The sequence below is a fragment of the Xiphophorus couchianus genome, chromosome 17 (assembly GCF_001444195.1).
Source record: "Xiphophorus couchianus chromosome 17, X_couchianus-1.0, whole genome shotgun sequence".
In the NCBI taxonomy this organism is placed as follows: domain Eukaryota; kingdom Metazoa; phylum Chordata; class Actinopteri; order Cyprinodontiformes; family Poeciliidae; genus Xiphophorus; species Xiphophorus couchianus.
In genome coordinates this window covers 6,529,291-6,555,010 of record NC_040244.1, presented here as the reverse complement: position 1 = coordinate 6,555,010, position 25,720 = coordinate 6,529,291, and the positions used below count along the sequence as shown (strand labels likewise).

Here is a 25,720-nt window from a genome sequence, read left to right as displayed (position 1 = left end):
AAGCTTATTTATGCAAAATTCGTATTCAAAATACATCTAGAAACATAAACTATTACATAAAAGCATTTTGTTTCTTCTAAATCAAATTTAAAAAACTGCCCCAAAAGAAAAATCATGATGACTGACCCAATAAAAATTTATTTAAATGTCACAAACCACTGATTGAAAGTGAGGAACAGTCCTATTCCCAGACATGTTCTTTAGCATCTCAGAACACTGGATGGCACCGAATCGTCTCTCACATAATACAAAACATTCTTCATACTGATGCCGAGGAATTTTAAACGTTAATGAGATGCCAGTACTTCTAAAAAAAAATGTCCTGTACACTTGCGACGTTAAAATTTGATTATTGAGATACTAAAAAAAAAAAAAAATGACACAAATATTTACTAAATAGATCATTCCAGAGTCGAGTGTTATATGTTTTGCTTCCTATAGAAGTCTGGACTCTCGGCTATTTAGTTTAAAATTTTACCCACCTGCTAACGTTTGCCCGCTTTGTAATGCGCCATTTCGGCGCTATGAAGCTTACCAAAAATCTCCTGCGATGTAAACAAGTAGGGAGAAGTGCCGCGCCGAACAAGATGGCTGTTGACGTTAATTCAACACGAACTGAGAGACTTCGTACCGCCGCCATTGCTACAGGCAGAACGCAATCGATGACGTCATCGTTCAGAACTTCTTCTGTGCGCTGATTGGCCCGGCTGAAATTCTACCGGAAGAATCTAGGTCAATTTGAGGAAACCTTCACGGACCTGTGAAGGTTATATGTGCTGAGTTAGTCGCTCACATTTCTGTCAATATAATCCAGAAAAATAGTTAAAACGGACAATCAGGGGTTTGAAATAATGATGAGCGATTTATAAGACATTACCAATGCATCAGTCGTCGTCACAATAGGTGAAAAGAAGTTAGAGAACATGCTGATGTGGTCTGAATGTCAGACAGCAGCGAGTCTGCCGAGTCCCACAGGGACACACCTACAGGAGCCGCGAAGGCCGCGGAAATACCACACATCAAAAAAACAATCGCATACAGTAATGATAGCAATTAGCGTCTGACTCATTGTTTCTGTAAACCAGGTCAGGTGTGGGTGACAAAAGAAAATTTTCAAATTCAACATTAATAAACGAAGGCACTTCATGTTTTCCAAGACAGCAAAGGTGGAAACGGCCACAACTTAAATACATTTACCCGAATCTTTACATCTTTAAAACAAACAAAAATACAAGGTTGTAAATGCAACACTTTCTTTTTGGCTCCCAAGATACTCGCAGCAGCAAAGGCGACATTTTTAGATGTCTTTTAAACACAAAAAACATATTTAACTTAAAAAAAAAAAAAAAACTTTCTAGAAGTTTGTACCATTATAAAATACAGGTGCAATTTGAGCTTCCTATAATACAACTTGCTGCAATCTGAGCTTCCTATAATACAACTTGCTGGAGAAAGTTTCATAATTTGACAGTACATTTGTCTGAGAATCTGATGCAGGAGTGCTGTGTGTCTCTCTTCAATGCCCCCAGTGGAAGAAAATTCAACTTCTTGTTTTAGTCTGGCTGCAGTATCTTCCCACATTTATCCTCAAAATGCTGCGCTCAGCAGTGCAGATTGTTGCGTCCACCCAGATTCCTTCCTGGTCTCTCTACGAAGGAGGACAGAAGGACGACTTTCAGAGAGGACGAGACAATCTTCCTCTTTTACACTCGTTCTGGATTGCTGTCTCTAGTAAGTCTGCGTCTGGGGAACAGTTTCCGCTTCAGCAGAATGAGCTGCGGGAGAAAGGAAGAAGGGTGAAAGAAATTTAAACTTTGCACAATTACAAAAAGCAGAATAATTAATGTGTGGACATCGCTTGTTTTCTGCAGTTCTGGTAGAAGAAAAAGAGAAAAGCTGTATCTCTCAGAGAGCAAGTTTCTTCGATTAATGTAACTACTTCATAAAAATGGCTAATGTCACTTTTTTCTTTAATTATCATTAGTTTGGTCAAACTTCACGCATCTTTTAAATACGAATCAAACTGTTTAAATGAAATCTCAAGATTTTTTAAAACTATTAAAAAGAATAATGTATGTTTCACACAGAACATTTAAGACTTTTTGTTCAAATATGAACTTTATTATGTTAAATACTTATATTTTATTGTCATTATGTGGTTGAAATCAGTTTCCATGTTGACATTAAAGGTTTTTTTTCTTGCATTTTCTATGTAAAAAAAAAATCAAAATGATGTTCATCATTACTGATTTGTAAAAGCAATAAAAAGGTAAAACATTCAAGGGGCTGAGTACTTTTTATAGGCAGTGTGTTTCTACAGCAGGTGGGCATTAAATATGTAATCTGAAAAAGCAACAAACAGGAAGGAAGGAAGGAAGGAACGCAGGACCCAAGAAACAAAAAAAAGTAATGGACACATGGAAAGGAGGTGGGAAGGATAGAAGAAAAGAAGATAGGACACAAGAAATAGAGGGTGTAAGGTAGTACTAGAATTGGAAAGAAAAGGAAAAACAGAAGGAGACAATGAAGAACAAAAGGGAAAAGAGGGAGTAAACGAGTAAGGAAAAACGGACACAACCACAGTACAAATTAGCTGTGTTTTCATTACAAATGTGCACAAAATTTGTCACTATTCCGCAAATATTGAAAAAACAAAATTTTGCAATTGTTGTGTTTCCATTAAATAAGAATTACAATTAAAATCACACGTGAATAAGTTTGTTCACAAGATAAGGCATTAAAAGCATGCCACGCCATCCAACCACTTCCTGTTGTCTTCTTCGTGGTTTCTGCCAGCAGTAACATCCGGTTGATGATCACAACACGTGTGATGTGAAAAAAGTGCAAAACATATTAATGTGGTACAGCTACAATTTTTTTTTTTTTAACTGCCGTGTTTCTATAAAGACCGTACAATTTTACAGTCAACAAAAAAGCATTTAGTGACAAGGAAAGTGAAGAAGTGGGACAGCAGGCAGGAAGGAAAGAAGGACATTTAGATGACGGGACGGAGGATAAAGTTAGGACGTTTGGATATTTTTACAAATCTGAAAAATAACCAAACCAACTTGCAAACTTTTCCACAAACTCTGTAAAAACCTTGTTAGGTCCAGGGAACCAGAGTGAAATTACGACTCTTTTATCTCTCTTGTTAAGTATATCTCAAGAAAATCACCTGCTGCCAAAATGATTGCCACATTCCTCAGTGGGAGCTCTGGTCCCAGTGAAGTGATAGGAGAGATTATCCTAAGGTCAATTGGTAACCTTTCTTTGTGTTAGCTGAGAAGAAACTAAAAACCTTCTGTTCAGATCAGGACAGAGGTGATACCTGGGTAGAAAATGGTTTATCTAAATTTCCTTAATCAGGTTTCCTTCCCTAAATTTGAAAAGCGTGACTAGGAAACGGCTTTATCGTCGCGTTTAACCGACAAATTCAACCATCTTGGCAACAAAGCAGCCTAAAATAAATCACAGTGCAGTCTGATCCAGATCTACAAAGGCGGCCGGTCTCGCCTTTCATACAGGATGTCTGGGGGTCTTTCATTTCTGTTAAGTCGGGTTCTGGCCCAGATGATCATTCCGACTTGACATATGAGCTCAGAGTTGAAATTTCTATTGAAGCCCTGAATCATAACACAGGCATGAATCATGGAAATAAGGACGTGTGGGAACAAATGTCATCTGTTTCTATTTAAATGTGAGGCGGTCCAAGGTGGGCACTAACCTGCTCGGCGAAGAAGGACATAATGGTGAAGACGACAAGAGTCACGAGGACGCAGTGGGTCCAGAACTTCAGCTTGTCCCGGTAAACCCGCCTGGAAAACAACATGTTTAAGTCGTTAGAGCTTTTTGTTTGTTCCTGCATTAAACACAAACACCTCACTGAATAAACAGAGACAGAGAAAATGTATCTGTAACTCCAAAAAGGTTCAAAGGGTCTTAGGAAGAGAAGCAGACCCACAGCAGCCCGGATCCTCTACCATACTGGACAGTAGGAGTCAGATGTGATGTTTTATATCAGATCCACCAGGAAGGCTTCCTGTCAGAAAACTTTCAGACTCAACTTTCCAAAGTTCTTAGCCCCAGACATTTATTCTGGAATATAAAATGGTAAAATCTGAAAGAAAGTTTGAAAGACAAAAAAAGTTTGAGAGATAGAAAGGAAGATTGAAAGAAAGAAAGTTTGAAATAATGGAAGTCTGAAAGGAAAAAAGGAAGTTTGGGAAAAAAGGAAATTTGAAAGAAAGGAAGCCTGGAAGAAAGTTTGAGAGAAATTTTGAAAGAAAAAGTTTGAAAAAAAGGAAGTGTGAAAGTTTGAAAGATAAAAAGAAAAAGTTTGAAAGAAAAACAAGACATCTACCCGACTTGAACACTATGTTCTATTGTCTTTCCCCTTTTGTAAGTTGACTAAGAGAAACAGGCCTCTGTGTTGCATCATACTTATAACAAATGGAACCAAGAAGTTATGATTTACAAGCGAAATGTTTCCAGAGTCCTCAATTCTAACTTTAACTTCTGCTAAGTTCTGCAGTGGAAATTAAGCAGCTGCAGCAACAAATGGACACATTTGAGTGATTTTTTTCCAACACATATTTAAAAGCCGATATTTGTGCCGGTTGCTTCAGCTACCCATCTCATGCTGCTCGGTCTAAATAAAGTCTCTATTCAGAGCTGCAGGCTCTGCCAACAAGAACAGGGATCCCTGACAAGAAGCCTTAAAGCCTCAGCAAGAGATTCCCACGCGTCCAACACGGCAACATTGGTCAAAGTGATGACAGCTGTAAATTCTTCACTCAATATTCAGCTCATATACAGTAAGGACTCTAATGATTCATAAATCAACTCTTTTAGAGATGAAAGCCACAAGATACATCACTTAGCAACCACAAGTCCAACAAACACACTTGGATTACTTACATCTACTTTGGTAATTGAACATTTTTCCAATACTGAATGCACATTTAACCAGTGACCGTTTCCACAATGCAAAATTTAAAGTGCCTACTACACATTTTTAATTAGCTAATTTTCCAGAGACAATTGTACATTTTTCCGGTGCCTAAAAATGTGCAATTTTTAAGCACATTTTCTGATCTAAAATTCTTCACACAGAGCACTTTTTAGATCAGAAAGGACAGCAAATTTATACAATCAAATCCAGAAAATGTTGCAAATTTGAAAAATTTGCAACACATTTTTATTACACATTTTACATTGATCATTTTCCAGTGTCAATTGCACATTTTTTCCAGGGCAATAAATAAACTTAAAGGGAAAAGTTAAGTTTTTTGTGCAACTAGCTGCAGAAATTTCATTTTTATTGAAAAGAAAGCAAGAGAACATATTTTTTAGATTAAAAAAGTCTGATAAACTATTAACTGCCCATTTGTTTTGTGCAAACACTTTCCACTTGTTCCCAGTTTGATAACCTACCAGTCCTGGAGCTCTTCCATATGAAGGAACCTGTTGCGGTATTCTCTGGGAAGCTCGAACTGGGACGGCAGTGGGAACATGGACTCATAGAAATCTCTGAGCACGGCCTTCACAGTGGGAGCGTCCTTGTGGCTGTGGTCGATGTTATCATTCAAACAGATGAACTTCCTGTTGGTGACAAATGGAGGCCATATTATCCGGCTTGCCACACGTTCTAGACTTTTCTAAACTCAAATCTTTGGATTTGTTTCTTGCATTTTTTGCAACATATTCCGAGCATCTGAGTATATGAAAATTCTCAACAATGATTTAACCTACAAGCCCCAAATAAGATATGGACTTTCCTTGACTAAATACAGATTCTTTAAAGCCCATTTTATTTGTTAAGAGTCCCACAAAATGGCTATTTTAGTGCTTTTCATTATTAAACTAAGGCTACAGTTCAACCTAAATAGGTCATATAAGGACATTTATTGATTTAGTAACTTCAAAATAAAATACTGGTGGGCAAAATTGTGCAATCAAGGAATAATTTGGCAAATTAAATAAGGAGAAATGTCTGGAAAAAGTATTTTTTCATAAATAATTTTCTTTTTATCATTTTTCTCCAGAAGTTTTTCCATATTCAGATAAGTGGTCACAAACTTCTTATAAGACGGGAATTTCATGTCAGTCTGACTAACACAGATAATTTATGATAATTTTGAAGGAACAGTATATATGAGATGAAAATGTCAATTTGTAGCATTTTTATTGTATAATTAAAACTTACTGAAGAGGATTTTTAATTTTTTTAGCATGTGCAGCACATATGCAGGAATTTAGCTTTTTTTGTGTAGCAGGTCGAGAAACTGTAAAAAAAACAAAAAACATTTGCAGCTTAATATAAGCATTTGAGCAACTTGTTGATCCAATGCAACAAGCTACAAAAGTTGTGCTACATTTCAGCTACTAGCAAAACAGCTGTATTTTACTCAGATTACACTAAATATGGATGGCCTACATTTAGATTTGTACAATATTTTGAAAACCAAATCAGATTTTCCTTCCTACTTATACTAAACCCAAGATTCTGCAGGTTTCACCAACTCAAATTTAAGACTTAATTAGACCTTTTTAAGACCAGTATGAATGAAATTTAACACTTGTACCACAACTGTGAGATTTCTAGGATCTGCTTCTGACTCTTGGCAGCAGATTTGTTCTTCCCACACTGCATAGTTCAGCCAACTGGCAACAAATTTGTACTTACCCCTAAAGGAAGCAAAAGAAGCTAGCTAGCTAGATATATTAGCAGCTAGTTAACGGTAGCCTCAAGCGCCTCGACTCAGAACGCAATGAAGATGTCTGCGTATGACTTAAACTTTAGCTAGACAGAAAACTCCCATAAGAGAAAAAATCGACATAAAACACACAGCATTAAACAGTCCTGCCTGTGAATAATATTTTTAAGGACAATTTAGATATTTTTTTGATGAATTTAAGACTTTTTAAGGCTTTAATTTTAGACTCTTTAAGGATGTGCGGACATCCTGTTGATGTTGCATTAAACATACATAAAATCCTTCTCACCTGGGATTCTTCCTGATGTCGTCCAACTGGCCGACCACATGGGACACATTGGTCCGCACCATCTTGAAAGCAATCTCTTCCTCTCCCATTGTCTCAAACCTGTGAAAGAAGCCGTTCCATCTCAGTATTTAAAGAAATAAACATTTAAAGAAGTGATGAATATAGTATCTTTGACCTCACTTGTATTTGTTCTGATCTTTGAAAGCTTTATGAATCTTCTCTGTGATGGGTTTGCAGTGAAGGACCAGGCCTTTAGTGACGGGAGGCTGGAAATAATAAAATAATTAGGTATTGCAATAAAATGTAAACAAAAATGTCAAATTCATTAATTGCTCACCATGTTGGGATCATAATAGGCTTCCTGCGTGGGGCTCACCAGGTGCAGATGGGTCAGGTTAGTTGGGAGGGTTTTAGAGCAGTTTATCAACATCTGCTCTAAACCCGTCAGATCCTACATTCAACATTTAGAGTAAAAACGTCAAAACTCGACATGGCTTCTCCAGGAAAACAAACATCAGATCCTCAGACTGACCTGGAGGCTGAGGGGAAGCTCGTGGATCCTGGTGGCGAGAGTTCGGATCTCTCTGTCCGACAGAACACCGGAGTGGTCGGTGTCGACTTCGTCAAACACATCTGAGATGTTCAGCTGCTGCTGGGCGCTCATCAGGAAGTAAAAGTAGGAAAAGGCGAACTGCATGTCCTCAGAGTGACGAACGCGGTGCGCCGAGGTTTTGTCGAACTCTTCGGGAAATCTGAAGAAAGCAGTTCAGCTCGATTAAAGAAGTCGTCCTTTCAGAAACAAACCGTTACAGGAAAAGTGAAGCTATTGCTAAAAACTGCAATGCCATTATTTTAACTACGGATGGACAAAAATGGTACCGCTTATTGTTTATCATGATAATTTTCTTACCATGGTAAGAATTTTGATTTATTGTTGTCATAATAAATTCCAATTAATGTTTTTTTTTAATTGTCCTTATTGTCAGGATTTTTAGTTTTACTATTTTTGTCACTGTTCAATGAAAGAATTCATAAATATCAGTAAATTTAAAAATATGATTAAATGCAGTTACAATTTGTAGTGTAATTATATAAATCACATTTCATTAGATGACTGATGTCCTAAAGAAACAAATAGGATTGTTTTTCAAGAGCGGTATTTGTGTTTGTGGGGCTGTTATTGCTATGACACACAGTCACAACCATACAGTTAGCTAAAAAAGAAGCAATAAATTGTCCCTTACGTGTCCTGGAGCTCCTGCATGACGAGACGGTCAATCATGTGAGGCATGTGAGCGGGGACTTTGCGCGATGTGAAGCCAAACTGGCCGTTGAGCAACCTGTTGACGTAGCGCAGCGAGTCGGCAAAGGTGTCCTGCAGCTTTCGCCCAGTCGCTCCACTGTCTGTCCTGTAGGATAACTCGCTCTGAAGACGCTCCTCCTCCTGGGAAAGTCGACATATGTTGGAATTAAATTGTTTCCTTCAAAGTAAAATCCTAAAAATGTTTTGGACAGGGATGTAAACAATTACAACTAGTTGTTGATTAATAGTTTATTATATTAAAATTGGTTCCAATGGATTAATCAAAGATGCTCATTTAGACCTTTTTTATGTAGTTTGGCCACCATCCACCAGAGGGCGCTGGTGATGAGGTCAGTTGTAAGAGAAACAAACATGGCAGACCCACACAAGATTTCTAGAAGATTTCTTGGATTACTCGCAAAGTTTCTTGATTTTTTTTCTAGCAAATTATCACATTCTCAAACTTTGAAATTTTCTAGTTTTTCTACAAATTTCCTGAGTTTTTTTTCGTTTTTTTCCAGAAATGTACTCCATTTTTGCTCTACAATGGCCCTAATATGTGCGTTAATGCGCTTCATGGAGCAAAGTTTTTACATTTATTCAAGATCAACCACAGACAATAGTTCTGTTTGAATATCTCTATTAATGGTGAATTTAATGTTTCACTTATTTTACTCTTCTCATCTTTTATTTTTCTACTCAGGAACCTTAGAAATTCCTGTTTATATATATTTTTTATAAATATGTCTGCATTTAATAACGTGAGAAATCACATTTATTAAGCCAGTATTTAACACAAAATTTTATTTTATCTTTAAATTCAGCATATTATGAAAAATGTTATGGAAAGACTGTCAGCCCTCTTAATACAAAAAAAATATCAAATTTTTAAGAAAATTGCCAAAGATCAATTAACTATAGATTTACTTATGAATCAATAACTTGCATCCCTAATTTGGGGTTTGCTTACCTCAAGCAAGGCCTGGAAGAATTTCCTCCTCTCCCACGGCAGAAAGCCTCGATCTGAGGAGACAAAGTGCTGCAGCTTCCTCCCGACTGCAGGCGGCTCCCCTCGAATCTCCTCACTCTTTTGGGAAACGTTGCTGTGACGTTTTGACATCTTGGGCCTCTCAATTACAGGATTCAGAGGAAAACGCTCAGGATTTAGAAGACTTTTTATTTTACTATCAGTGCGGACCGGCATGAGAGGAGGGGCAGGTTTAGACTCCTCTGGCATTTTCTGATCGGAGTTTTGATTATTCTTCATCTGATTGTCTTCCTCCAGGTCTTTGTGGGCCTTATCCTGGTCTCTGCCTGGCTGTACGCTGGTGTCAGCCAGACTACGATACGGCTTTAGAAGCTCAGCCTTGGCGAGGTTGTATCCCTTTACCGTAATGTCACCAATTAAAAGTTTCTCCTCCAACTTTTCCAGCTCGTTCCTTACAACAAGTGGTAAAACCGAGACATTTACCAAAGGAACCTGTATGAGAACCTGAGATTCAGCAGGATGGTTCTTCTGGATCTTCGGCCCTCGTTTTCCCTCGGGAATATCCGAGAACGGGAAAACTGGCTCAGCCGTCGGGGTGAGCTTAGACTCCTCTCCTGCCTCTTTGCTCCCGACCCCAGTGGCGTTAGTCTGAGGAACCTCCCGCGTATCGACTGCGACACTGAAGATCATGGTGAACAGAGTGTCACCTTCTATCTGAAAGGTGACGTTGTACTGGATCTGGGTGGCGTTTTGCCCTGGATAGAGCAGCAGGTGAATGCTTTTCCACTTGTTGGCGACGGACGTGTGTCGGACCACGGGGTTGTCCTTGACGTGGGCCTCGGAGACTCGGCGAGCCAGCTTCTCGAAGCTGAAATACGGCCTAGTCTCGCCCAGAGGGAGAGTGTAGAGGGTCTGGTTTCTGAGCAGAGTCACACGGTGCAGCTCGCCAAAGTGCTCTGAAAAGACCGACATCATTTTATTTAGTTTTTTTTTGCTTAAAGGGAGAAGTAATCACAAAAACAAAACAAGTTGATGTATATTCAATTCAAAAATACTTTACTGATCCCAAAGAGAAATTAAATGTGGTTGTAACACATTAATACAAAATTGGATGGTCAGGGTTTTCCATCATTATCTCTAGATGTTCCATAAAACCAGACTATGATGTTTAATAATAAGAAGAAGAAGAAAAAGCAGCCTCAGACTACTGAACAAGAACAACTCTTCATAAAGGAAAAAATTGGTTAATTAAACAATTGTTTGCAATTTGTAGTCTATAACGGTTCAATAAATTTTACTTTAAGTTGATAAGTTGAATAGAGAAAGCATAACAGAGCCAAAAATGTAGTATACAGTTAAGCTACGCTAAGCTAAAGAGACTAATCGTGTGACTTGAAAGACTAATGAATAGTTTTCACATGCTAAACAGATCCATGTCTTTTGTTTGGTTAAATAAATAGTTTTGTTATTCGTGTTTTGGCCCTCCTGATGGAAGCCTACATAAAACCACAGATACTACACTGAAATGATGAATTACCCTTATAACGAAGCACAGTTTAGAGTTAGCATTTCTAAACTAACGTTTTAAACAAAATGACTTTTCAACCTTGGAAAATTGAGATTCTGAAACATTTTTGTGCATATTTACATTTAAAGTGTACAAAGTTAAGCATAGTGATTAATCACAGCACTAGCGGATGATAATCTGATGAATTTTTTAAATTGATTGTAAACATACCTTGGCCGCAGTCGCCCACATCAAACCCACAGGAGAGAACGTTGCAAGCCTGATCGCAGAACTTGTCTGCCAGCCACGAGTTGGCGCAGCCTTGATTGCAGTACGACATCCCTCCAATTCCTCCAAAACCGCCGATCTGCCAAACCGGTCCACCGGCTCCTCCGGGCCCAACGCCACCCGCCCCTGCAGGAAAGCGGTTGTTTCCTGCTGAGCCTGTCAGGGACAATTCAACATAAGTTAAACATCAAACTAGCTTATTGACACATAAATAACAGAGAGAGCGTCCTCACCGAGACAGTCTCCTCCATCCCAGTCGCAGGCCGAGTTGTTGCAAGCCTTATCACAGTATCCGTCTTTAATCCAGGATCCTGGGCAGCCCTCAGCACAGTTAGGAACCGGCCAAGTGAGGTACACCTGATTGAAGGAGTGAAGTTGAGATTTATGGCATTAAACCAAACATGTCTGTGTTTTTCCTGTTACTCTAAACACCTTCTGTCCTTTGGAGTGGCTGTAGAAGTCGTCCGGCCAAACGTCTTTGCCAAACATCACATCGTCATTGAGGTAAATAAACTTCTGGGAGAGTCCCGGGATACGGTGGATGTGCGTCTCGATGGCAGGAGAGCTGAAAGTTGGAAGGTGGGAGTAGTTCAGGAAAATGTCCTGAAATAAAGAATCATAAGGATGCAAGTTATACAAGATTTCTCATATAGAGGCTTGACATTCTTTCTATAACATGAAGGGTTAAATTTTTCACAATAAGCTGAATTGAAAAAAACTTAACTAAAATGTAACATTTTGTGAGATCATCTACGTTAAATACTTATAATAAACTTAGACTTGTTTATGCAACATAATAAAACACGGACCTCTAAAGTTGTTAAAGAGAAAAACAAAAGATGAAAAAGAGTAAATATGTGAAACATTTAATTCCCCATGAAGAAAGATGTATTCATGCAGAAGTTGTTACTCCTGAAGGGATGTTTAAACTTTACTAGATTAAATATATTCACTCGCAACAGGCCTCAAAATAATCATGTTTGTTTTTATCATATCCCCTCTGACATGTTATCCTCACCTTTGGTAAATCCGTAATTTTTAATTAAGTTGACGCAGCTTCGTCATGCAGTTCGGCTGAATGACCGATATTAATGTGAAATTTTACTTGTTGAATGTTTATATTTCTAAACAGAACCGCAAAAAGTGCATTTTGAACCCCACACCGGACTCCGTTTCTCTTTTCCGTTGTGGTTAGGTCGCCATCTTTGTTACTGCATCAACGGCTCCGCTTGCTTAAAGATGAGCAGCGGCGCCCTCTGGTGGATGGCAGTCAAACTACAACACTAAAATTAGTTCCTAGTTCCAGTAGAACTAATTTTTATCTTAATTATAACCCATCAATCGAGAGTTAATCATAAGCGTTTGCTTCCCTAGACAATATCCACATACATTCAATCATAACCTAGCATAATTTCCTTTAAATTAATCCCCTCTGTGTGAAAGTAGGAGCCGTTTGGTGTAGGAGAGGTTGAGGCTTGCCTGATGCGTCACCACGGTAACTCTGGGGTTATCCAGGTTGAGCCAGGAGGGAATCTGACCATTGGTTACGATGAAGATGTGCCGCACCCAGGGGGCGTGCTTCTCCACAGAGCGCAGCGAATAGCGCAGCTCCTCGTTGTCTTCGAATCGGCTCGCAGATATGTCTTCATCCTGCTTAGACTGAGAGGCAAGTGTATTTATGATTGATAAAAAGCTCCACGGATCTCACAGATAACTGATCTCCAGATCCAGGCGTACCTGGGAGATAGCTGTGAGATCCCAGAACAAGTAGGCAGGGCTGATGCTCAACTCTTTCCCATCCAGAGTCAGGTTCTTTTTGGCCTGCTGACTCAGATCGGTAAAATCCTGCTGGGTTTTCAGCTGAAGCAGGGCGATGCTGGCCTCTGAATACAGCTCAAACTGTAGTAAACAGAAATATAACCAGAAAAACATCAATACAGCAGCGCATCAAACGAAGATGACAGACCAAAAACTAATTGGATAGATGTGCTTTTCAGGATAAAAAAAAAGAGCAGCCTTTAATTTCATTTTAATCTTTAAATACTCGTTTCCGATTCGAACACGCGCTCATGGTTTGCCTCGACTTGTCGCTTTTTCTGAAGTCTTGTTGAGGTGAGAAGGATTTAGTGGCCGTGGTAACAACAAGCAGTGGGTCACGAGACTCTTTATAGTCCCGTCAATGCTCTAACAAAAAGCAAACTGAGCCGAGGAGTGTGAAGAGAGGCACGCGTCTATGAATAAGTGTTGAGTTGACGCACGCTGTCACGGCTGTAAAATGTATAACAAGAACTGGAGTTACAGACTGCTGCCATTGTGGCTGCATGATTAAAAAATACCATAAAAGAAAAAGAACTGTTATTTATTTAGTCTGTAAGTATCTGCATCTTCTGCAGGGGTGGAGAGATGCAAGTCACTGAACAGAGCAGGAAACGAGGATAGGAAGCGTCAGGAAATAAAATTGTTTTATCTGCAAATTCAGTCAAATCTGACAAATACTGATAATCCCTCCAAGATAAACTATTAAAATCCTGCAAGCAGTGATTGAATGCAGTCACTTTTGACGAGATTATCTAGAGATTAATAAAAAAAAAAGAATGAGATGAAACAAAACTGTTTTATTTCTGTCCAATTTTAGAAGTTGTGCAGAATTTGCAGCTCTACAGCAACACAAAAACCCCAGTTAATACATATTTTAACTTCCTTTGATTGATACCCGAAAACTAAACTAAGAGTCTTCAAAATTCACCGCAGATAGAAACAATTTTGATAAATCTATGAATTAAAATGTCATTGAAACATCTTTCATTTCAGAAACCTTATCACAAAATTGAATGCATTATATAAATTAAATATAAAACAATAGTTTGGAAATATTCATTTCAGTCAGTTGTGATGATTTTCCACATACAGCTAATAAAAACATGACATTTAAAATTAGAATATTAGAGCAGATGAATAAAAAATTATTTTTAAAAACAGACATGTGGGGTTAATACTTTTTGTCACATCCAGATAACTCTATGAAGCTTTTTCTAATTAAATAAACTTTTTTCTTTTCATTTAAAGACAATCTTCTGGTAAAATTGCAATGTACAACTCGCAGAAGGGATTATTTAATTAAAAGTCACCTTTTGAAAATATTTTTTGTCATTTGCAGTTTCTATTTTAGAAAAAAAGGCAAGAACAAAGTAATTAAACTCAGAAATTGGATATATTTTAAACCATATCACCCAGTTACAAGTGTGACTAACTCTGGAGAATACAAACGTGTGTCAACACAACACTAATTGGAAAGATCAGAGAAGCTACTGTTGCTCCCCATTAATGGGAAAAATCAAAAACATTTCTGAACCGTTTCTAATCAAATATCTTACAAAGAGAACAATTATAGATTCGAAAATATTTAAAACAGCTGCCAGTCTCAGCAGGATGATAATTGTTTAGATTCAGAATAGTGTAATCAGAAAAGTTCTGGAAAAGTTTGGCTTGTGTAGAACATGAGTCAAACTTAAGGCTTTTCATGTGGTCCTCTAGATTCCAGGTTAAATGTGCTTTTAATATTATTTTATTAATCAAATCAATGCAGTTTTAATCTGTTTACTGCCAAATCATATCAGTCAATCCAGTTCCTTCAGAATTATTGTGAAAATTCACACAAAATCAACAAATCACAACTTAACACATAATAGTTTATAGCTGATTTCACACAAAAACTGCCAAAACCTTTTTACTTATACTAAACAGCTGTCTCAACCTTAATTGATGTCAGATTACAGCCCATGATCTATATAAAAAGTCGCATTTACCGTCATAAATAAGGGCAAATATTGCAAATATTTCCAAATTAGTACCACAAAAGCTTAGATTTGTATTGCAAAAGAAATCTGAAAAAGTATCATGAAATCCCAGAGGGACTGAAAAGATGTTTCAACAGTTTGTGAACAGGTTTTATAAATGCATTCTGGCACAACCAACCCTTTAAAATTCTTCATGATCTTGTTTGGGCCCAAAACGAAAATTAGTTTGACACCCTTGGTTTAGAAGAACTGACAGAAGAAAACGTATTCTTTTCAAATATATATAAATAGTAGCATATCCCACAAGAGGTTATGATTTCGATTTGTTTTGCAACCACAGGATCTGGGATTTAAAATATCCAGTGAGATAAACATGTCAGCTCATCAGACTCGTACACAAACACGGGGGCAGGACTCATCAGGCGGGTGATTGGGCTTGTAGTCCAACTTTCATCAGCGCATCACTCAGCCTAATACTGGCTATAAATACAGAGCTGTTCTCAGCGCTGAAACGCACTGGCCGCACTATGCAGATCATCCCTGTTTCAAAGAAGCAGTCCAGCGACACCAGGAAACACCCTGAAATCCAAACTGTGCATTTTATGGAGGCTTGTGGAGCGGGAGGCCGCGCCAGACGGGAACGACCAGCCAACACAGAGCAGAGCGTCCATCGTCTGGACTTCGCACGCCGCAATAAATCATCAAATGAGGACCCACAAAAGGCGAGGAATGGGGCGACAGAGTGGGTTCTCCAGGTGCAGAAAAATACTGGTGACTTTCCAGCAGGCAGACAGGCATGGTGCCACAACAAACAGTTGTTCTAATGTTAGCCCTCCACACACACACAGATACAGTTACAGCCGGAATATCGCCGGATATAATCACATGACTTGAAGCTTGGAGCCCAGTTCATGGAACGTTGGGACAACTGGTTTGGGGATGATAATATGTGGGTTAAATGGTGCATCAGCCACCCAAACAGCTGCTTATCGACTGATTCTCCAGCTGTTTGCTGGTCAGAGACCAAAATGTAAGATTTTAAACATAAATAATTACGGCAAGTCTAATCTAATCTAACGGTCATACTCTTTATTGTATTCTTTACTGAGGACATATAAAAATACATTCAAAGAAGAATAGCTAAAATCTTAAAACTCCCAATAAAAACACTTAAAACTGCCTATTTTAATAATTCAAACACCAAAAATACTTTAATATGCATTAATAGTAGTGCTGTCTTAGCATTACCGCAGAAGCCAACATCTACATCTTACTTCTCTATGCTCCTGGGGTTACAGCCAATCAGAGCCAAGGAAAATAAATGGAGGTATAAAAACACATATAAAATTAAACGATGTGGAAAAAATATAAAAAATAAGCTGGACAATTTACTTCCAGTTTGTGTCACCATCGAATAAATCATTGCCTTTTCAACCTCCCAGATGTAAGAATTTACTTTACTACACAAAACCAACCAAACTTTAGGTGTATACTGACATAATTAAAAGAAAATGTTTGCTTTTATTAAAGTAAAATGTACATTTTATATAAAACTACTACTATGTTAAGTGTTCAATTAAACAAAATCTGACTATTTTGGATAAATTAATCAATTAAATTAAACTAAACACAACATACGTTTGTTCAACCAATCCTTAATGAACCAAAATAACACCTAGGTAACGCCAGTTGTACACGGATTCGCTAAGCCTGTTGTACAACATTTATTTGTATTCTCATCATAAACTAAGCCAGTTATGAAAGATGTTATTAAAACTCATCAGCCATGTGAGAACACCATCAGAGCCGCCCTGTTTCAGGCTGCAGCGGCAGGATCGCTCAGCGCTTGTTTTCTTTGATTATTCCGTATCACTCCACACTCGTTAGTGGCTCTCCTGCGTCCCAAAATACTCAAACTGCCAGACGGCGAGCCAAACAAAGAGCTTTCATCCTCACATCAAAGTAATTGTTAAAAACAGAGAATATATTTTTAGCTGTGTTTTAAGCCTCATCAAGCGAGTGCTGATGCTATTTAAGAGGCATAAACAGTTAAAGTTTGTAGTATACAACATGTTACTGTTACAAATTTGCTTTAGTAGAATTTATGCGCATAAAAAAGTACTTTTTTCAGTGTTTTATGTGTAAGTAAATGTGTTTTTCATTCTCTAGATCGCATAATAAATGCAGTTTATAAGTCAAAACTCTTTCTGCACTTTGATCAGAAGTGCAACATTGCTCCCTGCTGGGCTAAATAAGTATTACAACGTCTCCAGCTACTTCCCAAAATTTTATTTTATTATTTTCTATTTTGACAGACTTTGGGAATAGAAATATTCTAGTTTTGCTTAATGTAATTCCCCCTAACTGGCAACACATCCAGCATGTCAGAACTAAACTCTTCACCAGAGATCTCCGTCCATTTTCGGGCCTCTCCTACCTGTTTGATCTTGCCGGTTATTGCTGCCGGCAGTTTGACTCGCAACTGCTCCGTATCTTTGATCGATGCCGGGAAGCCGCTCAGGTAGGCCAGAGACTGCATGTGGATGAGACCTGGAGCCTCTTTATCCGTCGTCTGAAGGACAAACAGAATAAAAACGCTAGAGATCTGTTTTTTGTTTGCTTTTAGCAGATATAATTCTCAAATTGTGCCCATTTGGTTCTGCAGAGCTCTGTTGAAGAGCCACCACATTTTAATCAGGTCAAGGTCTGTACTTTGACTGAGCCTCTTCTTTTCTGTTGTATCATCAGCTGTGTTTCTATTCCATAATTGAAATTACCAAAAAAAAAAGTGCTTAAAGGAAACACACACAAAAGCTTTTGCACTAGAATAAGGTTGTTTCACAGCTGTATATAAAAAGAGTGGAAACACTTCTTTCGCACCACACACAAAAAAAGGACAGGAAGTAAATTTAAATTTAAAGAATTTTAACAGGTAAAGAAACTCACAAGATAGCATCTGGAAACAGCAAATTTGTGGACTTCCCTGGAAAGATCTGTATAGGCTTTATCAGCTGAAAAAGAGAAAAGGACACAAAAGCAACAGTGTTTAGACTCAAATTTGAGTCCATGTCAGCGCCACTTCTCAGACTACACAATAGGTCTGAAAAGTGTTGCGTCATAGATAGGAATAGAATATAGAATAGAATAGAATAGAATTACTTTATTCATCCCAGCAGGGAAATTACTTAGCAGTTACAGCATGCAAGTTATCAATTAATTAATCGACTAACAATCCAGTAATAAACGGTCATTTTCTTAAAAACCTGACTTTTCTCTATTATCAAGAGTGTTTATATTTCACAACAGAACATTTTACATCCCACACCGGACCTCTGAACCTGTCTGAACCGTTTCTCTTTCCCATTCATGAGTGCGCCATCCGCCATCTTTAATGCTGTCATTCGGCGCCCTCTGCTGGATGGCGGCCAAACTACAACACTACAAGAAGGTCTAACGGACACTACGGTATTGTTTGATTGAATGTAACTAATTTTAATCTAATAAATCATTAATCAAAAATTAGTTATGAGTTGATTCATTGTTTGCATCCCTAACACTTCCTGCTAAATTTTAGCCTTTTCAGCTCCCAATTTTGTTTTTTACCATCAGCCTGCAAATGAAAGACGACAATGGAGACGCTGACAGGCAGGTGGAAAGGTTTCTTCATGAGCAGCAGCTCTTTGGCAGCAGAGAAGGAGGCAGAGACCGCAGGCAGCTCTTTGAGGGTGACGTTGGCCGGCAGGGCGGGATCCAGCGCCAGCATGGGCGCCACGATGCAGTGGGACAGCAGGCATTCAGGCTTATCACTGACAAAACATGAAAAAGGGAGTAAATAAAACACATCTGCACATACAGGGAGAGAGCCTCCTCCTTTGTGTTATGCTTGCGCCGTTCTATGTGTGAAGAAAGTGAAGTTCACACCGACATGAAAGGTTGCATGAAGCAGCTCTGGTGTTTGTGGTTAAACTTTGACAAAGCAGACAAGGAAGAAGACAAAGAGTTCAAATGAAACAGGAACCACACAAGCCAAAGTCCAAACTTTGCAACAAATCAGTCCAAGATTATTTATCACCTGGGTTTATAAGATGTCTCTCAAAACATGTGCAATATTTTTTTAGAAGATTTGTTTCATTGTATAAGTAAACAACAACCACAGCTTATCTTTGAGGAATCTAATCAGTTCAGACATCTGAATTTTATTTTCTTGTGGTTTAACCGACCCTGGCTTCCTGTTATAGGAAGCTTTACTCTGAGAAACTGCAACTCTGAAAACCCGACCTCAAAGACATCGTCGTTATTTTGGTTAAAACAGTTTGAGCTCAACTGGATAAATGTGACAAACTGCAGCAACTGCTTAACAAAAATCTTTACATTCAGACAAAAATGACAGAAAATTTCATGAAAGTGCAAACCACAACACAACAAAAATAATGCATACATTTTGTTAAGATCCTCAGTTTGTTTAACTGTGATTTTAAATGACAGACCAACAAAAATCTGTGCAAAATGGTGAAGTGGAAGGAAAATAATTTATGATTTCCAAATTGTTGTAGAAGTAAAAATCTGGAAAAGCGTGGCATGTACTTCAGGTTCTTTGGGGTTAAGGGTCACATAGAAAACTGAAATCTTTGCCTGTTCTTCTTTAAAAACAGTTCAAGCTCATTAAGAGCAGAAAGATTGTGAAAAGTTCTTACAGAATAAAAAAGTAATTTCTTACTGTGCAAACAAAAAGAAGAAAGGTATCGAACGGCTAAAATTGTTAACAGATCAGATTCTACAATTAGATAGGGAATGCTCCCATACTTTTACACAAGACTCTCTTCAGAAACGTGTATTACTTCAGACAGAGTTTAACATCTTATCTACCCAAAAGGCCGAATATTTATTATCCAAATCTAGGTGTGGCTATTATGAGCATGGTGAGAGGGCTGGACGCCTTCTTGCGCAGCAGCTACGGCAACGTTCAGCTAAACAGGATATCTCAGCGATAAATGATGATCATGGTGTAAAATGTTGTGAGGATGCTGGAATTAGTCTATGTTTCAGCAAATTTTACCAATCTCTGTATACCTCTGAAGCCTCACTTAACCCAACTGAATTGGATGATTTTTTTAAAGATATTAAAATCCCTTCACTAAGTTCTGATCTATCTAACGAATTGGAAAGAAATTTTTCTTTAGCTGAGATTAACTCTGCAATTAAAAATATGCAAAATGGAAAATCTCCAGGACCAGACGGTTTCCCGGCAGAATTTTTTAAGACATTTTTGGATTTACTTTCTCCCCTGTTGCTATCAGTTTTTGAGGAGTCCCTGGCCACACATTTATTGCCGCTGTCTATGCGTCAGGCTGTAATTTCACTGCTTTTAAAGAAGGATAAAGACCCTTTGAGCTGTAGTTCATACCGCCCAATATCGTTATTAAACACTGATGTTAAAATTCTCACAAAGATGTTGGCAAAACGAGTCGAACGGATTATCCCTACAATTGTTTCACCTGACCAGACTGGTTTTATTAAAAATCGTCAATCCTTCTTTAATATCAGGCGGCTATTTAATGTGTTGTATACTTCTGCCCCGCCCAGTCACAACTGTAATGAAATTTTAATCTCGCTGGACGCTGAGAAAGCGTTTGACCGGGTGGAATGGAACTATCTATTTAAGACCTTGGTGATGTTTAACTTTGGTCCTAAATTTGTTTCATGGGTGAAGTTGATATATACCTTGCCAATGGCAGCAGTACGCACTAACAGTAATCTATCCAGTTATTTTGAATTGAAACGTGGGACGAGGCAGGGATGCCCACTCTCGCCACTTTTATTCGCAATTGCAATTGAACCACTTGCAGTGGCTTTGCGAAACAGCCCCAAAATTAAAGGTATTAATCGGTTTGGCACTGAACATAAAGTTTCCCTTTACGCTGATGATACACTTCTTTATATCTCGGATCCCTTATCTAGTATTCCTGAGTTACTTATTTTACTTCAAAAGTTTGGAAATATTTCTGGCTATAAGGTTAACCTTCAAAAAAGTGAATTGATGCCTGTGACTCCAATGGAAGTGCAGCATATGGGTCCAGTTCCTTTCAAAATTAGCCCTGCTAAATTTAAATACCTTGGTATCTGGATTACTCATAGTCACAAAGATCTTTATACAGCAAACTACCTGCCTCTTCTGGTGAACCTTAGGAAAGACATCACTACATGGGCATCTCTGCCTCTATCCTTGGGAGGTAGAATCAATATAATCAAAATGGCAATACTGCCTAAATTACTTTATCTATTTCAGAGCGTGCCAGTGTTTCTCACCAAGACTTTCTTTACAAAATTAAATAGTGAGTTGTCGTCATTTATTTGGAATAAAAAGCACCCGCGAATAGGCTGTAAGATGCTACAGCTACCCCATGGTCTTGGTGGCTTGTCACTTCCCAATTTCCTATATTATTACTGGGCGGCTAATATTAGAGCCTTACTGTACTGGTTGAGAGAGGACAATCCTGCTCCCATTTGGGTGACTTTAGAGAGGAATTCAGTTACGGCTAGCTCTCTCTCTGCTTTACTCTGCTCCCCGTTACCGTTTAATCAACCAATCTCAACTTATACTTCTAATCCGGTTATAACTCACACAATAAAAATCTGGAATCAGTGCAGGAGGATGTTTAAAAGTACGGAATTATTAATATCTGCTCCAGTATCAAATAATCACATGTTTGCTCCTTCACTAATGGATTCTGTTTTTAATGCCTGGAGTTTAAAGGGAATAACTTCTCTAAATGATCTTTATATAGATAATAAGTTTGCCTCATTCGAACAGCTCACACAGAAATTTGACATTCACAAGTCACAGTTTTTCAGGTATTTACAATTGAGACATTTTGTAATGTCAAACTCTGGATGTTTCCCTTTACATCCACCAACTTCTCTTGTTGATGAGGTTTTGATGTGCAAGTCTGTAACAAGACGCTCTATGAGTAGAGTCTATTCTCTGCTCAGTTCATTTAATGATACCAATTTAGATTCCTTGAGGGTCAAGTGGGAAATGGACTTGGAGGAGTCCATATCAGACACAGTTTGGCAAAAAATTATTCAAAATATTTATTCGTCCTCAATATGTCTGAAACATGTTATAGTTCAATTCAAGGTAGTACATCGTCTACACTGGTCTAAGGACAGATTGTGCAAACTCAAAAGGGACTTGGATCCGACGTGTGATCGTTGTAAACAATCTCCAGCCACACTTTTACATACATTCTGGTCTTGTCCAAAGTTACACAGATATTGGCAAGGCATTTTTGACACTTTTTCAGGAATATTTGGACAAACTGTCTGTCCATCACCACTCATCTCTCTCTTTGGGGTAGCTCCAGCAGAGTCCTCCTTCAGCAAACATCAGAGGACTGTGTTAGCTTTCTGTTCTCTACTGGCTAGAAGACTCATTCTTCTTCGATGGAAGGACCTTCATCCTCCAATATATGGACATTGGTTAAGAGAAGTTATGTCTTACATTCATTTAGAGAAGATCAGATATACTGTTAGGGGATCTGTAAACAAATTCTTTGACATCTGGCAGCCATTTATATCTTATGTCGGGAATATTTCGGCAGATAACTTTGTGTAAAGGTCAAATATTGGTTCTTTGTGTGCAAACCTGTGCTTTGTATCGGCTGATGTATGAATAAAAGGTGTATTCGTGTTGGGGTAGTAGATCCGGTATAGGAGAGGAGGGTTGGGAGGGATTTTTGTTGTAAATTTTGTCAGTCTTTTTTTTTGTTTTGTTTTTGTTGTTGTTTTTTGTGTGTGTGTGGTGTATGTAAAAAAAAATAATAATAAAAAGACCTTGATCAAAAAAAAGAATAAAAAAGGAAATGTTTTGACAATGGATGCTACACTAAATGGTTATTCTAGGAGTTTTTCCTCTTAAGTTATTATGTAAAAATCTGTTTTTATTATCTAAACAGGCTTTTATAAGCAACTTTCTTCAAACTATGGTATCTAAATTTATCAATTTTCTAAATTTATAGGAAAGACTCATCACATTCTACAAAATAATACAGATAATAGAGAATAATACTCTTTAAAAAAAACATTTAAGTTCTTCAGGTATTAATAAAGTATTTTTATTAATGCATAAATAACACACAGTTCTGCTTCAACTGAGTGAATTGTGAATGCCCAAGGTTGAACTGGACTTTAATTTAGATTTAATTAGAATTTAATTTTAAATGTGAAGATCAGACATCTTTTAGTTCAGACATATAAATATGTTGTTATAAAGGAATCTTTACAAAAATAAAAAGCATTTTTTCCTCTTTTATGCTAAAAAGCCTTTGCATAAATCAACATTAACATAAAATACCTGAAAATATAATTAAATTGAACATATTTAACATTTGTGAACTTAAAGACCAATAATTTTCTTTACTACTAATGTGTTGTTTTTAGTAAAACACCAGATTTGTAGATTCTTGTGATTGAAACATGATAAAATGTGAAAAAGACCAAGATGAACTCACCTATCTTTTGGCACTTCTGTGGTGTCACTCGCATTTTTTCCCAGTTGTTCCCTGTGTGCAAATAAAAAAATGTTAAAAATCACAATAATCTACAAAAAAAATTTGTAGATATTTGTACAATTTGTACAATATTTAATTTGTGCTTTCAAAGAATATATAAAGTATCTACAGCCTAAAACAATCAAGATTACAAGAAATGCCTGAGAACTAATCAAATATTTTTTTTCATTGTGGAAACGTTTCAACTGATTAGGAGGGAAAAAAGTGAAAGTTTTCATTTTCAACATCAGTTTGAGCAAACAGGCTGGTTGGTCTCCAACAGTTGTGGAGAAGCGTCTGATACCTCAGAGCTTTTTGTTCTTCCTCCAGCTGCTCTTTGACCGCCTTCAGTTCCTTCAGCAGAGCCACATCTGTACCGTTCACCCATGTGTACACAACATCAATAGGCATAGGCAGACAGAGCCTGAAAGTTAAATGAAACATCATATCAGTGATGCAAGGCTGTGGTCCAGTTTATCTCCCTAAAGCGGATCTCTGTCAAGCCTGGAATCTAGAGTAGTGTTTGTTCAGACATTGCCTCGCCCTATCCTGTTTTTCCTGATTTCCTCTCAAGGCAAAGCAAAGTTAAACTGTTTTTCAACAAGACAAACCAAATAATTTAAAATTTACAATATAAAACAATTATGTCATTTTAGAGGCAGAAAAGCTATAAATTGTATGAAACAATTATCTCAAAATCAATGTTAACTCTTGGATCTTAGTTGCTCAGGTAAGAAATATGTAGCTTTGTTTAGCTTTTACTTTTTATTTATCCTCTGTCAGTACAAAATGTTGACCAGCTACCTAAATAAAACATTAAATCAATAATCTATACCACTTTAAATCAACAAAATCCTCAAAAATAAAACACATTGAGACTAGTTAGAAAAGACTTTCAGCTGCTTCCATTCACTAACACTATGTTCTACACAAAACTGTACAACTCTCTAATACAAAGTTGTTTTTTGTGTGTAAATCAATATTGTTTGACTGTATTCTTGGGAGAAAAGGGGCAGATATTATAGGATTTTTTTTTTTTATCTTATTAACTCTTCAAACTAGCGACTTTTCTATCACTCTTATCATCCAGTATCTCCATCGTGTTATGAAACAATGCTACAGTTCAGGATTCTGGACATAAGCAATTCAGTCTTGCATTCTTTTTCTTTCTTTTGGACTTATTTTTATTATATATATTTATACATTTCAGTTAAGAACTTGTAAAACCAGTAATATACATTTTTCTGTGTGGCAGAGAAAGACGTTGGGGTGAGATGGAGCCAGATGATTTATTGTAATAGATGTAAAAATCTTACCTGCTCTGGAATGATTTCCCACCCACATTGTCTCTATAGGAGTCAAAAAGCACATGGTACTGGTCGCGACTCCACTCCATCACCACCTGAATGGGGAGAAAATGCAATTAACACATTTCTCCATCCCAAATATGACACAAAACCAAGACTACTACGACACTGCTTTGCATATATTCAAGCCCAACAATGATATGGTAAGTTAAATTGCAAAAATCTTCAAAGTCAGCTCCACGGCATAATGCTGCCGCTACCATATTTGAGACTATCAGAGTAAAGTGTGCAAACTGTACCCGTTTCTGTCCACATCACAGTTACACACTACTTTGTGTTGGGCAGTCACATTAAATTAACAAGGCAAAAAGTAAACAAGTTCAAAGAGTATAAATACGTTTCCAATGGATTGAATGTTTTACAAGGTTAATTAGGTGGACGAATTTTTCGGTACACTCAAAAGACTGAAAATAAGTCCTGAATACCGATGGACAACACGTGTCTGCTCCTCAAGGAGCATATTTGCTTAAATTGGCAGCTTTTTGACTGGGATTTGGTTTGAATGAGTCTTTAGTCAGCAGCCAGAGAGGCCGGTTTGAGGCTAAGAGCTGCTTGGGTTACAAAAGAACGATAAAGAAAAAGCCATTACAAGCTTGACAAGCGAAACCAGAGTAGACTCACCTCTCCAAACTGAAAGGCGGAAACGATCATGAGGACGAGACCCCCGAAGCAGAGGTAGAGACCGTATCGGTGGGACAGACAGGTGTAGGTCTGCCTCTGCAGCAGCTTCAGCACCGAGTTCACGACGACCATGACTCTCCTGGGTCGAGCATAGCGCTGCATTCATTCAAAAAAAGTCAAAACAGCCGCCTGTTAAAGCGACCGACAAAAAAAAGTAAACATCACAAGCGAGAAGGAAGCGTCAGCTGACCGCCCGACCGACTGCACATGACAACCAACGTATCTCACTCTTCTT

The 25,720-nt window shown here is 37.8% G+C and overlaps 1 protein-coding gene across 1 annotated transcript; it reads right to left on the bottom strand.

The window, feature by feature from the left end:
- Window positions 1-112: 112 nt before the first annotated feature.
- On the bottom strand, window positions 113-25,720 carry gnptab (N-acetylglucosamine-1-phosphate transferase subunits alpha and beta). The gene is made up of 21 exons (XM_028043719.1): window positions 25,426-25,720; window positions 24,754-24,839; window positions 23,742-23,861; window positions 23,399-23,449; window positions 18,492-18,694; window positions 17,835-17,899; window positions 17,326-17,460; window positions 12,829-12,990; window positions 12,571-12,750; window positions 11,524-11,694; window positions 11,325-11,448; window positions 11,035-11,247; window positions 9,279-10,252; window positions 8,250-8,449; window positions 7,538-7,757; window positions 7,343-7,456; window positions 7,186-7,271; window positions 7,006-7,104; window positions 5,434-5,601; window positions 3,725-3,815; window positions 113-1,775 (listed from the first exon to the last, which is right to left on the bottom strand). Exons 1-21 carry the CDS (start codon window positions 25,585-25,587, stop codon window positions 1,704-1,706), a joined length of 3,696 nt encoding a protein of 1,231 aa, XP_027899520.1. The 5' UTR covers window positions 25,588-25,720; the 3' UTR covers window positions 113-1,703.